The 14,925-nt window shown below is 48.4% G+C and overlaps 1 protein-coding gene across 1 annotated transcript; it reads right to left on the reverse strand.

Moving 5' to 3' along the window:
• Positions 1 to 13,080: 13,080 nt before the first annotated feature.
• On the reverse strand, positions 13,081 to 14,718 carry LOC123165714 (tryptamine hydroxycinnamoyltransferase 2). Its single transcript, XM_044583416.1, has 2 exons — positions 14,301 to 14,718; positions 13,081 to 14,174 (listed from the first exon to the last, which is right to left on the reverse strand). The coding sequence occupies exons 1-2, from the start codon at positions 14,670 to 14,672 to the stop codon at positions 13,230 to 13,232; spliced, it is 1,317 nt and encodes a 438-aa protein (XP_044439351.1). The 5' UTR covers positions 14,673 to 14,718; the 3' UTR covers positions 13,081 to 13,229.
• Positions 14,719 to 14,925: the final 207 nt, after the last annotated feature.

Raw genomic sequence — 14,925 nt, forward strand, 5'->3', positions numbered from 1 at the left:
CCTGAGATAACATGAAGAGCTGCCACCAACTGTGCTTCAGGGTCTGGAACAGCCAAGTATTCCTCTGTAGGTAACTTGACAAAAGGGTTATACAAAATATCCAAGAAAGTATTAGGCGGCACCGGCTTTCGCTGAGAGCCCAGCCGGCTTATGGCATCAACCGCCTCGTTCTTTCTGCGGTCAATGTGCTCTACTTGGTAACCCTGAAAATGTCCGGCAATGGCGTCAACTTCACGGCGATAAGCCGCCATGAGGGGGTCCTTGGAATCCCACTTGCCTGATACTTGTTGGGCCACTAAATCTGAGTCGCCAAAGCACCTTACCCGGCTTAAGCTCATCTCCTTAGCCATTCGAAGACCATGGAGCAAGGCCTCGTACTCAGCTGCATTGTTAGTACAGGGAAACATCAACCGTAGTACATAACAAAATACTTCACCTCGAGGGGAAGCTAACACAACTCCAGCCCCCGAACCCTCCAATTGCCTGGACCCGTCAAAGTGAATAGTCCAGTATATATTATCCAGTTTCTCTTCAGGCACCTGCAGCTCTGTCCAATCGTTGATGAAATCCACCAATGCTTGAGATTTGATAGCAGTGCGTGTCACGTACTTTAGACCATGAGGTCCAAGTTCTATAGCCCACTTAGCAACTCTTCCTGTGGCTTCTCTGTTTTGGATGATATCTCCTGGGGGAGCAGAACTGACCACAGTGATAGGGTGGCCCTGGAAATAATGCATAAGCTTCCGGCTTGCCATGAACACCCCATAAACAAGCTTCTGCCAATGTGGATACCGTTGTTTGGACTCAATGAGTACTTCGCTGACGTAGTAAACCGGCCGCTGAACCGGATGTTCCTTACCCGCTTCCTTACGCTCCACCACCACAGCCACACTGACGGCTCGTGTGTTAGCGGCTACATACAACAACAAAGGCTCCTTGTCGACAGGAGCAGCAAGGACTGGCGGCTCAGCTAGCTGTCTTTTCAAATCCTCAAAAGCAGCATTAGCAGCATCATTCCAGACAAAGTCATCTATTTTCTTCATCATCTGATACAGTGGCATGGCCTTTTCCACCAACCGGCTTATAAACCGACTCAAAGCAGCGATCTGACCCGCCAGACGCTGGACGTCATTTATGCACGCCGGCTTAGCCAGAGAGGTGATTGCCTTGATCTTCTCTGGGTTAGTTTCAATGCCTCTGTGAGAAACCAGAAAACCCAAGAGCTTGCCTGCAGGAACACCAAAAACACACTTGGCCGGGTTAAGCATCATCTTGTAGACCCGGAGATTATCAAAGGTCTCTCTCAGATCATCTATCAAGGTCTCCTTCTTTCTGGATTTGACCACGATATCATCCACATAGGCATGAATGTTGCGCCCAATCTGATTATGAAGACAATTCTGCACGCAACGCTGGTAAGTCGCCTGTGCACTCTTGAGCCCAAAAGGCATGGACACATAACAGAAGGCTCCAAAAGGAGTAATGAACGTCGTCTTCTCTTGGTCCTTAACAGCCATTTTGATCTGATGGTAACCAGAATACGCATCCAAAAAACCCAAACGCTCACAACCCGCCGTAGCATCAATAATTTGATCAATACGAGGGAGAGCAAAAGGATCAGCCGGACAAGCCTTGTTTAAATCCGTATAATCCACGCACATACGCCAGGTGCCGTTCTTCTTGAGCACGAGCACCGCGTTAGCTAACCATTCTGGATGAAAGACTTCAATGATAAACCCGGCCGCCAGGAGCCGGGCTACCTCCTCACCAATGGCTTTCCGCCTCTCCTCATTAAACCGCCGGAGGAATTGCCTGACTGGCTTAAATTTCGGATCAATATTGAGAGTGTGCTCAGCGAGTTCCCTTGGTACACCCGGCATGTCAGAAGGTTTCCATGCAAAGATGTCCCTGTTCTCACGGATGAACTCGATGAGTGCGCCTTCCTATTTCGGATCCAGATTGGCACTGATGCTGAACTGCTTAGATGAGTCACCCGGAACAAAGTCAACAAGTTTAGTCTCATCGGCCGACTTAAATTTCATTACCGGCTCATGCTCCGTGGTTGGCTTTTTCAAAGACGTCATATCTGCCGGGTCAACATTATCCTTGTAAAACTTCAACTCCTTTGTTGCACAAACCGATTCAGCGTAAGCAGCATCACCTTCCTCACACTCCAAGGCTATCTTTCGGCTGCCATGAACCATAATGGTCCCATTGTGACCCGGCATCTTGAGCTGCAAATACACGTAACACGGCCGTGCCATGAACTTGGCGTAAGCCGGCCGCCCAAATAAAGCATGGTACGGGCTTCTTATTTTAACCACCTCAAAGGTTAGTTTTTCCGCCCTGTAGTTGTACTCATCTCCGAAGGCTACTTCCAGCTCGATCTTACCGACTGGATACGCCGACTTATCGGGTACCACCCCATGGAAAACAGTGTTGGACTGGCTGAGGTTTTTATCAGTTAATCCCATACGATGGAAGGTCTCATAATAGAGGATGTTGATGTTGCTGCCTCCGTCCATGAGCACTTTAGTGAATTTATACCCCCCAACCTGAGGAGCCACCACCAAGGCCAGGTGACCAGGATTATCAACCCGGGGAGGATGATCTTCCCTACTCCATACAATAGGCTGCTCAGACCATCTTAAATAGCGGGGAACCGCCGGCTCAACAGCATTTACATCCCTCTTATGAAGCTTCTGGTCTCGCTTGCACAGACTGGTAGTGAACACATGATACTGTCCACCATTGAGCTGCTTTGGATTGGTCTGGTATCCCCCCTGCTGCTGCTGCTGATTACCCTGGCCAGATTGCTGATTAAAACCCCCTTGAAAATTCTGAGAATTGGAATTTGAGCCGCCGCCTGGGCCATGAAAGCCGCCGGCACCTGAGCTGCCGCCCTGCCCATTGTTGCCATTAAAAGCGTTGGAATTTTTGAAGGCTTTCATGATTGCGCAGTCTTTCCATAGATGAGTGGCCGGCTTCTCCCTAGAGCCATGCCTTGGACAAGGCTCATTCAACAACTGCTCAAGCGTCGGGCCTGACCCGCCGGCTCAGGGAGGTGGTCTCCCCTTACGTCGGTGGTTGTTACCCTGTGCATTGGCGTTGGCCACAAACTCCATACTGCCATCAGCCTTACGTTTGTTACCTCCCTGGTTCGCCGGGTTATGCTGAGGGCCCTTGCCATTGCCGTTCTTCTTTCCCTTCCCTGTCCTTTCATCATCCGACGCGGGATCCTTGGTACTATCAGAGTCGGCGTACTTGACCAGAGCCGCCATCAGCGTACCCATATCATTGCAATCGCGCTTGAGCCGCCCGAGCTTCATCTTCAGGGGCGCAAAACGACAATTTTGCTCCAACATTAAAACTGCAGAGCCGGCATCCATCTTATCAGACGAATGTATTATCTCTTTGACCCGGCGAACCCAATGGGTTGTAGACTCGCCCTCCTGCTGCTTGCAGTTAGTCAAATCCACAATTGACATAGATTGCCTACATGTATCTTTGAAGTTTTGGAAGAACCGGGCTTTTAGCTCTGCCCATGACCCGATAGAATTAGGCGGCAGTCCTTTCAACCAAGTGCGGGCGGTCCCATCCAACATCATGGTGAAGTATTTGGCCATTGCCGCTTCGCTGACCTCTAGCAACTCCATAGCCATCTCGTAGCTCTCGATCCATGCTCCGGGTTGTAAATCAGCCGTATAATTAGGTACCTTCCTAGGTCCTTTGAAATCCTTGGGCAGACGTTCATTACGGAGAGCCGGCACCAGACAAGGGACACATCCGGTCCTCGCAGGTATACCCGCCTCGATAGAAGCCGTCGGATAAACCAGGAGGGGCTGGTAAGCCGTCAACTGAGGCATCTGCTCTGCCTCTTGCCGTGCTCTGTCTGGGTCTGCCGCGTTAAAGGCTCCATTATGAGCCGGGCCGTGGCCAGCTGGCAAGTCACGGCGTCGGACGTTGCTTGAGCCGGTCGCTGAAACCATGTCTCTGCTATAACTTGGGCTCCGGCCTAGACGAGGGGTTGAATGAATCCTGTCCCGGCTATATGAATATGCCTCCCGTTATGCCAGAGCCGTCTGGAGAAGTTCTCTGACCCGGCGGGTTTCGACCACCGTTGGAGAGTCGCCCTCGATTGGGAGAGCCGCCAGTCGCGCCGCCGCGGCGACCATGTTTTCCAACGGGTTGGCATAATGACCCGGTGGTATTGGCACGTACTGAGGCGGGGTAGTGTTCACACGGGGAGGCCCCATCACTTGCGGCTGAATCGGCGTTCCAGCCCCGGGTGCCGTGATCTCTGGCGGGTTACTGGGCCCTGCACCAGGCGTGTTGAAAAGGTTTCGAGGATCGTAAACCGGAGGAAGTCGAGATTGAGCCTTCTGATGCCTCCTTCTCATGATCTCATTGGATGCGTTCTGATCCATCGTGAGCCGGAAAGACTGCGCCTGAATCAGCTGAGTCTGGGCGTCGAGAGCCGCCCGCTCTGCAGCCATCCTGATCCCTTCCGCTGCCAGATCTTCCTTGGCTCTTGCTATATCCAGCTTTAACTGTGCCACCTCCGCATCATGCTGAGCTTGATCCGCTGGGACGACCGTAGCGGTTAACAGGGCCGTCATCTTATCTGTGAGATCCATTAGCACCTGAGCCGGTGAGTGTGCAAGGCCCCCTGCCCCAGCGGCGGGGTTTTGAACAGGTTATGCGCCGGCCATGAAGATTCCAACCCGGCTGGGCGGCTCAAAGGGGTCCGGAATACTATCGCCATCGGAACAACCCTTGAGCCTGCCATCTTGAAGTTGATATAACGAGTTGGTCTGATCTGTGGACGACTCGCCGTCAGAGCGAGCGGCCGTCTCATCGCCAGATCCAGATCCTTCAAAGAATATCCATGGACGCATCCCACGAAAGCACGCTTCAAGGCAGGCAGAGTCCGGGCGGGTCTTGCACGCTGAGCCGTCTCGATGAGGTCGGCGCAGAGGTCCGGCTCAGGGCCCGGCTCGCCAATCTTGCCAATGAAAATGTGGATTCCGCAGAAGGGGACCCGGTACCCGTACTCGATTGAGCCGGCGTCGGGGCCCCAGCTTGCATCGTCGATGTAGAGCTTGCCGCGACGACTCTTGGTCATCCGGCCCACAGCGTATCCCTTGAGCCCTTCGAAGCTGCCCTTCAAGAACTCAAATCCACCATGCGCTGGCCCCACGGTGGGCGCCAACTGTCGTGGAATTGTCACGGCAGATGTCCTCGAGCAAGGACTTAGTCGTGGAGCCATCGCCGCTAGGAAGCTTAAAGGGCTTAAATGGGACAAAGGACACGAAGATTATACTGGTTCGGCCCCTTACGTTGAAGGTAAAAGCCTACTTCCAGTTGAGGTGGTATTGCTTAGGGTTTCGATGACCAGGAGCTTAAACCGCTCTGCCTGGCTATCGATCTGATCTTACTTGTCCTGAACCGCTGCCGGGTCATCCCTTTATATAGAGAGGTTAACGCCCAGCGGCTCTCAGAGTCCCAGCCGGCTTATAAACAGCGTCCGGCTCGGACTCTTAACTATTCTTGCCTTACACTACAAGTCACGCCTTACGGCGGTTTACCACTACGGGCCATAAGCCGCCTCTGGGCCTTAAGCCTATTACTGACCCGCCATCTTCGAGCTTGATTCTGGGCTTCATGCGATGATCGTCTCAATGTAACCCGGCCCCTCCTGGGCGGGTGACACCAATAGCTATATCCCCAACAATACCCTTTAAGCTTTGCTAGTCTTGATACCCATGGTAATGGGATTGCTGAGTCCTCGTGGCTCACAGTTTACTACCACACCAGTTACAGGTACAGGTTTTGCGATGATCATGACGCGAGAGCGATGTTACTTGTTTTGGACTTCTTCTTCTGCTTCTTCTTCGATCAGGGGATAGGTTCCAGGTCGGCAGCCTGGGCTAGCAGGGTGGATGTCGTTTGAGCTTTTGTTTGTGTTTCATCCGTAATCGGATGTTGATCTTATGTATGATGTATTGATGTATTCTTGCGGCATGTGTATGCCTTGTATGTATCCTCATCTCTTATGTAATGTTGATGTAATGATATCCACCTTGCAAAAGCGTGTCAATATGCGGTTCTATCCTTGGTGGGACCTTCGAGTCTCTTTAGGATAGTATCGCATATTGGGCGTGACAGTATGGGAAGACAAAAGATACACCAGAGGCATGGGAGGACCAGCAATGTATGCACGGAAAAGACGGCGTACATCAGGGTCATGCCAGCTACGCTCTTACCAAAGAAGAGAAGGAAATCTTCTTTGAATGCGTGCTCAGTATGAAGGTCCCTTCTGGCTTCCCGTCGAATATAAAGGGAATAATAAATATGGCAGAGAAAAAGTTCCAGAACCTAAAGTCTTATGACTGTCACGTGATTATGACGCAACTGCTTCCTGTTGCATTGAGGGGGCTTCTATCGGAAAACGTGCGATCAGCCATTGTGAAGCTATGTGCATTCCTCAATGCAATCTCTCAGAAGGTAATCGATCTAGAAATCATACCAAGGTTAGAGAATGATTTGGTGCAATGTCTTGTCAGTTTCGAGTTGGTGTTCCCACCATCCTTCTTCAACATCATGACGCACGTCCTAGTTCACCTATGTGAAGAGATTAACATTTTAGGTCTCGTACTTCTACATAATATGTTCCCCTTTGAGAGGTTCACAGGAGTCTTAAAGAAATATGTTCATAACCGTGCTAGGCCAGAAGGAAGCATCTCCAAGGGCCATGAAAAATGAGGAGGTCATTGAGTTTTGTATTGACTTTATTCCTGACCTTAAGCCGATTGGTGTTCCTAAATCGCGGCATAAGGGCAGACTGGGTGGAAATGGCACGCTAGGACCGGAATAAATAATATGTATGGACGGGCATTCTCTCACTCAACCACACTACACAGTTCTACAAAATTCTGCCTTGGTGACTCTGTATATGGAGGAACACAAGAATATTCTACGCTCCAAACACACGGAGCAGTCTGACGACTGGATTACACGTGAACAAACGGGGACTTTTGCCGGTTGGTTGCCGACACTTGCCATGCATGACGCCGCTGTTGAAGATGACCTATACTTGCTGTCCCAGTTACCATCTTCGAGTATAATGACTTTCAAAGGGTACGAGATAAATGGGAATACATTTTACACAATCGCCCAAGATAAGAAGAGCACCAACCAAAAAAGTGGTGTCCGCTTTGATGCAGCAAGCAAGAGGGGAAAGGACACATATTATGGTTACATAGGGGAGATATGCGAACTTGACTATGGACGTGGTTTGAAGGTCCCTTTGTTTCGGTGCAAATGGGTCAATATGACACGAGGCGGGGTAACGGAAGACCCGTAGTACGGAATGACAACAGTGGATCTCACCAATCTTGCATAGGCAGACGAACCATTCGTCCTAGCCAATGATGTGGCGCGAGTTTTCTATGTGAAGGACATGTCTACCAAGCCGAGAAAAAGAAAAGGTAAGGAAGCGAATACATCATACGATGAGCCAAAGCGCCACATAGTTCTTTCAGGGAAAAGAAACATCGTGGGAGTGGATGACAAGGCAGACATGTCAGAAGATTATAAAAGTTTCATGAAATTTCTCCCTTCACAGTGAATATTGACCCGAGCATCCAATTAAATGATGAAGATTGTCCATGGTTACGGCGCAAAGGGACACACGCGAAGAAAAAGTTTCACACCCAAAGATCCCACTCTGGCATGTGACCGGCTTCACTGTCATCACTTTCTTCTCTAGTGAGTTTCCGGACTTATATACCTGAAAAGTCCCACTTCGGACAAACCGTAGGGAATCTTTGTAATAGTTAGGGTGCTTATGTGTTTTGGCATTTGAAACATGTACTTTTGTGCTTCAGACAAACGTGTACCTTTCTGACTTCATTTCTTATTTTTCAGCTCATTTACTGATCTTTTTGAGCTAAATGACCCTGAAATTAAAAAGCACTACAAAATGAACTCTGAAAAGGTTGAAAGTTGGCATGGTATCACCATTTCACCCACATAGCATGTGCAAAAAAGTTGACACGGTTACGGCAAAAACTGGATGCACTTCGTGTACAAAATTGACAATCTCTTTCGAAGTATCAGGGTTTCGGACGAAAACTCATCTGCTACAAAGGCATTTCATTTTTTAGAACTTATTACAACTCCAGACTTTTTGCGCATTCAGTATGCACCATTCAAAGCCACGTCATCAACTTTCAACCCTTTCTGACATCATTTGCTATTTTTCATGCATTTACTGATTTTTTTTAGCTAAATGACCCTGAAATTGAAAAGCACTACAAATGAACTCTGAAAAGGTTGAAAGTTGGCATGGTATCATCATTTCACCCACATAGCATGCGCAAAAAAGTAGAGAGGGTTACGGCAAAAACTGGATGCACTTCGTGTACAAAACGGACAATCTCTTTCGAAGTATTAGGGTTTCAAACAAAAACTCATATGTTATAAAGGCATTTCATTTTTTTAAAATAACCTAAGTATTACCAAATTGAATATAATGATAAAACACACTAATATTAAACATAATAAAAAAGAATCACTGAAAAATCTATTTTTAGAGTAAAGTTATTCACAAACTAGTGATTCACACAAATTTCAAATAATTCAAATTTAAACTATTCAAATTTGAAAACTACTGGCACTAACAGAAAGTTTGTAATTTTTTGTACCTAAAGCAAAAATATTCACAAAGAAACTTTAAATACAGCAAAAAACAACTCACAAATAAATAAAGAAAATAAATAAAGCAGAAAAGAAAAAAGACAAAAAAACAAAAAAAAAGCTCGCCTACTGGGCCACAGCGGCCTGCATACGACTAGAAACTCAACCTATAGTTGGCCAGGATGCAGGCCCGCAAGGCCCAGTAGGCCCACATGGCAGAATAGAGTTTAGGCCGAGAAGCCTGCTTTGGAAAGGAGCTCGAAGGAGCAGTCGTGGCTGGGTTTATAAACCAGTGCGACAGCCCTTCGCTCGGCGAGGTGGGACTAAACTTTGTGCACTGCGGGTGGCAGCGCGCCCCCTTTAGTACCGGGTCGTGGCTCCAACCCGTACTAAAGGGGGGGTCTTTAGTACCGGTTGCTTCCACGACCCGGTACTAAAGGGGGTACGCTTCCCGCCGCTTGGGCTGGCCAAAATAGGCCTTTAGTACCGGCTGGTGGCTCCAACCGGTACTAAAGGTCCATCCTATATAAACAACACTTCAAAATTTTGCAGTTTCATTTCCCACTTCCTCTCCTCTGCTTCGACATTGCCGCCGCCCCGTACGCCGCACCCGTCGCGCGCCGTCGCCGCCCCCGTCCCCATCGCCGCCCCGGCCCGTCCCTGTCGTCGCTGTCTCGCCGCCGCGCCCATCGCCGCCCCGGTCGCCCCGCTGTGAGCCCCCTGCGCCATGGCCGCGCCCTCGATCATCCGATCGAGCCCGCCCATACACACGCACACGCGCGCGCACACACACACACACACACATTTTTCTTACTTATTTTTTGTTTTCTGTTTTTAGTCTTTTATACGTTTAGTTATAGAAATGTTATATGAATTAGATATATATATAAATGTTAGATTAATGTCAAAGTTTTAGCTAGCTAGATGAATTAGATTAATGTCAAATTTTTAATTAGATGATCGAATTAGATATATTAATGTCAAATGTTAGATGAATTAGCTAGATAGAAATGTTAGATGAATTAGTTTTTTATACTTTTAGTTATAGATGAATTAGATATATTAATGTTAGATGAATTAGTTTTTTATACTTTTGTCAAATGTTAGATGAATTAGCTAGATATATTAATGTTTGATGAATTAGCTAGCTAGATATCATACGTCAAACTTTGAATTTTGACATATGCAACATTTGAGCATATATATTAATTGATCATATGTCAAAGTTTGAATTTTGACATATGCAACATTTGACCATATGTCAAAATTTGAATTTTGACATGTGCAGCAATATTTGATCATATGTCAAAGTTTGAGTCAAAGTTTGACTTTGACATAGATTTATCAAGAATGCCCCCATTATGGATGTGCACAAGTTGATCCAATTTGGTCCAAGACTCGCGCCTCTTCCGAAGAGGCCTTACGACATGACTGTGGAGGAAAACGAAGCCGAAGTGCAAGCCCAACTGAGGGCCCATTTTGAACCGGAACCGCCACCGCCGCCAAAGGAGAAAGTGCCCGAGTATGTCATTGACCACTTTATTCGTATGGCTCCACCACCAGCTCCCAAGCCTGTTGACTCAGACTATGAGCGCCAAATCAGGAAGGCATATCAAGCACAAAAAAGGAGTCGAGCTCGAGCCAAGCAGTGGCCAAAAAAAGCGGGAAAACTGTTCCCCAGGTAGGAGAACAGGCGGTGCAATCGATCCCCCCGCTCATTGTACGAACACACATGAGTACCAGCGCCGATCAGCTGGTAATAACCGACGATCATAGAAGGCAGGCTGCAGAGATCGGATGCACTATAGAACAACTCCTAGAACTCGAGCCCATGGAAACTTTTAAAGAGCAGGAACTAAAATGGAAATATGCCCGCAGCGAGCCTTTGGTCAAGCCTGAGGAGGTCAAGAAGCTCTCAATGAGAATGTATGAATTGCATGAATGGCACATGAAAATTGCCAAGACTACCAATCGAGAGTCCCTCATGATGAAAGTCAAGGAAGAGCATTACTTCCATGAGAATGTTCTGTATGTTGAGTTTACAGAACTGTTTCAGTTATTCAATCAAGACGCACTCGACAAATCTATCATCAGTTGCTATTGTTTGTAAGTGATTTCTTTCTGTAATTTAAGTCTCAAGCTAGCTGTAGTGCTCGTTGATCATTACCTGTAATTATCCTTACTATATTCTTTTTTGTGGTATTATGCAGAATGAAGATCTATGAAATGAAAAAAGCTGAACGACATTGGGTTCATTGACCCAAATACCATTAATCAAGAAACATGGACACTGGAATGGTCAAGAAAAGACACAAAGAGCATCTTGCTAGAGTTCTTGAAGCGCCTAAATACCAATCGAGATGTAATACTTCCTTATAACTTCGGGTGAGTCATACTGTCTTGTACTACAAATTCTGTTTTTGCTTACTAGCTAGATGTTAATAAGTGTATAGGGTTTAGGGTAATTGATGAGTGTTATGCACATGCCCGCTTAATTTATACATGCAAACGTGTATGCATGCAGTTTTCACTGGATCTTGTTAATCATTCAAGTTGAATACTGTACTCACTACTCAAACCAGTTACTCAGTACGAAATCGTGAAAGGAATGATCAACAGGTAATTTCAACCATTATCGAACTATATGTCGACCTCTTTAGTTCATCATTTCCTGATATCAACTAATTAATAATTCATTTATTCATTTTCTTTGCCAGCGGGCAGGACTTGGGAAAAGCTCATGAAAACGGTTCAGGCCAATGGAAACAAAAGTTGTTTTGGTATCGAGCCAAGGTATAATTAATTAAGTACTACTAGCTAGCTACCATCTCTTTAATTCTAGTTTCAATACTATTAATTATCATGCTTGATTAATTATTATCTGATTGAATTCTAGTCTCGTAAAGGCATAAGGCTAGTCATAGTGGGAGTAACATAAGTAGTAATATACATGCCACATAAGCAAAAAAGATAATGTGTCATGCAATTAAAGAGGAGAGAGACAAATGGAGTAACATAATATGCTACCATCACATAGTGCTTTCCAATGTAAAATGAGTCTACAAAGCAATAAATGTATTTATGCATGTTACTACACCTATGACACTTCCCACTATGAAGGTAGTAACATAGACTACTAACATATGTATGTTACTAGTCTAAGTTACTCCCCACTATGACTAGCCTAAAGCAGGCGTTGGGGACTAATTTATGTGCATACATCGTTTGCGAGAACATTCGCATGATGGCGTCCGAAAGGAGCATATCTGATAGACAGCTATGGATACATTTGCCAGAACACTATTCACAATTATTACATCATTATCTAATGTATATATACACAGAACTAATATATGCATATTTATCTCCTTCTTTAAAGTTCGAAGAGATGCGGGATAAGCTCCTACCAACGGATCGCGTGCGAGCAATTCAAGAGGAAATAGCGGGATTTTTGCTCAACCAGGTCATAAATCCCAAAGGAGAATTCCATTACCCGCTACCGCAGTAATGCCTCCATGTAATGATATGCAAATTGTAGGAGAAATTTCATATACCAAATTGTATATATACATGTATACGTGTGAATGGTCGTGCGAGACATTCGATGATATATATATATATATATATATATGTGTGTGTGTGTGTGTGTGTGTGTGTGTGCAATATGTAGTATCGTAAAATACTAACCAATGAAAAAAATTAAATGGAAAACACAAAATTAAAGGAAAAATAAATCATAAAACCAAAACCCCTAAAACTTTTAGTACCGGTTGGTGTTACCAACCGGTACTAAAGCTCTCCCAGTCCCCGACGCTGGCTCCTGCCTCATGGTGGCCCTTTAGTGGCGCTCGTGTTGAACTGATACTAAGGGGGGACCTTTAATCCCTACCCTTTAGTGCCGGTTACAGAACCGGCACTAAAGGGCCTAATGAATCGGTGCTAAAGCCCGGTTTGGCACTAGTGTCAAACACCCTGTAGGCGCTGAGCGGCAGTGGGTGGCCGGTCGCTGTTCGTCGGAGAAATGGCGCGCTCGATGGGCGGCGGCGACGAGAGGAGGTGGAGGAAGCATCGGCGGCGCGCGGGATAGGCCGGGGAAGCGCCGTCGGGTCGCCCGAGTAAATGGGGAGGTGCGGGCGGCAGCGCTGGCGCCTGGATCTGGCGGTTGGTGGAAGTCGCGTGCGAGCCTTTGTTGTCTAGTGCGTGCGGGAGCAGGCGCATGAAATAAGCGGCGCGTGATGCCGTTTTGCTCCGCGTGTTGAACCAACTATACCGCGCGCGTTTTTTACGCGTCCGCTGAAGCGCCCGTTCCGGCTGCGCTAAAATCACGCGCCTGTTGAAGATGCTCTTACTACAAATAAAGTACACCAATCTTTGCAAACATGTGATGAACTATGATTACATGAGTGCAAGCCAATGAGCCAAGTATGCAGTTAAGCAAGGAGGCAGTTCTTAGGGAGTATAATTTTGTTGCGTTACTCTCTTGTGCATATCCATACGAGTATACTCCTATATATATGGTCTCTGGATGACTAGTCCATGGAGTAGCAGATCTGCTTGAAAGACTGGACGTGTTCGTCATCGAGCGCCATGAAGAGGTCGACACCGCCCTTGGGGTCGCACGACGGCACGAAGATCATTATTCCTTCGATGGGCAGATCCGGCGGTAGGAACGCGCAGGGCGGCCCGCAGCCAAAGTCGAGGTCGTGGAACCGGAACCCGAGCCAGCTATCAACCTCCAGGTCAGGGCAAAACATTGTCCCTGGCGTCGCTGCCGTCGACGCTAGCTCCTCGCCGCCGTCTTCAATAACGCCGCGCTCCGCCTCCCCGAAGTCGATGAACGAATGGATGTACTCGTCGTCGACGAGCGCGACGGCGTCCCGGATGGCGGCGACCACCGTTGGGTAGCTGCTGGACAGGAGGTCCCGAACCTGCATCCTCGGGAACGCCCAGAGCACCATGTTCCCGAAGAAGTCCATGGGCACGGGAGGCTTTGCGCGGCCGCGGCAGTTGACGGCGACCCTCACCTGCGTGAAATCATCCAGCGCCAGATCCCGCGCCGCCGTGATCTTCTTCCACGCGTGCGCAAGGAGGCACTGAAACGTGCTGCAGCGCGTGCCCACGCGGGCCTTGAGGTCGGCGATGAACTCATCCGGGAAGTGCACGGCCAGGTTCTTGATCCTGTCCATGGGGAGGACACCATAGGAGTGGCTCCGGCTGAGCTCGCCCTTGAATTCAATATTCCGGTAATCATACGCCGGCGTAGGTGGGCTTCGGGGGACAACGGTTGCCGAGCGGTCGACGAACGGCGACATGAGGACTGCCGAGTCGGTGCGGACGGCGCTGGCCCACGCGGTGTAGAAGACGCTCATGGACTGACCGTCGGCGACCTGGTGATGGCAGGCGGTGCCGATCACCAGTCCGCCGCACGCGTACCTCGTCAGCTGCGCCTGGAAGATGGGCTCATTCGCACGTTCCTGCAACCCAACAGTGTCAAAATCATCAGCATGTTTTTCAACCCTACAGTACTGATATCTGATATGCTTTATGTTACGTGTAGAAACTCTTATTTGGACGTGTAAAAATACTCTTCCTCTCATCACCTTTTCGGCCTTCGGGTAGAGCTCGTTGATGTGGGCGGGCACGTCGTGCGCCAGCGCGTCGGCAAGGTCCGCGTCCGCGGTGGCCTCGAGAACAAGCACCCCGGCGTCGTTGAGGTGGAAGCACTTCCGTCCGTGGTCGTCCGCAGCGAACCTCCCGGCGAGGTGCGGGAACCTGGCGACGGCGGCGACGAGGCCGGCCTTGAGCGCGTCGTTGGTCGGCGCCGGCGCGTTCCACGCGAAGACGGCCGGGATGTACCCGTCGGTGGAGGCGCGGTCGAAGACGGTGAGAGGGACCTTCTTCCCGCCGCCGCGGGCTGCCTCGTGAGAAGGCTGGAGCACCGTGCTCTGCATGATCTCCACCGTCACTGCCATTGCTGGAGCAGCAAGGTAACTAATGATCGTGTGTGTTTGTGTTGTGTGGCTCGTTGTCTTGTGTTGGGTTAGCGTAGGTTAGTGTGTGCATGTATATACAGGCGGGTTTTTCTCTGGGGGGTCAGCCGGCCAGGCCGAATACCCTCGAATAGGGAAATTAATAGGTTGGCTGGTTAGTCAAAAATTGGGTTGGTAACGTTGACGGCACTAGCACCAACCCCCGCTCAGGTGGGCATGCGTGTGGCTACTCGGT

The sequence above is a fragment of the Triticum aestivum genome, chromosome 1D (genome assembly GCF_018294505.1).
Source record: "Triticum aestivum cultivar Chinese Spring chromosome 1D, IWGSC CS RefSeq v2.1, whole genome shotgun sequence".
In the NCBI taxonomy this organism is placed as follows: domain Eukaryota; kingdom Viridiplantae; phylum Streptophyta; class Magnoliopsida; order Poales; family Poaceae; genus Triticum; species Triticum aestivum.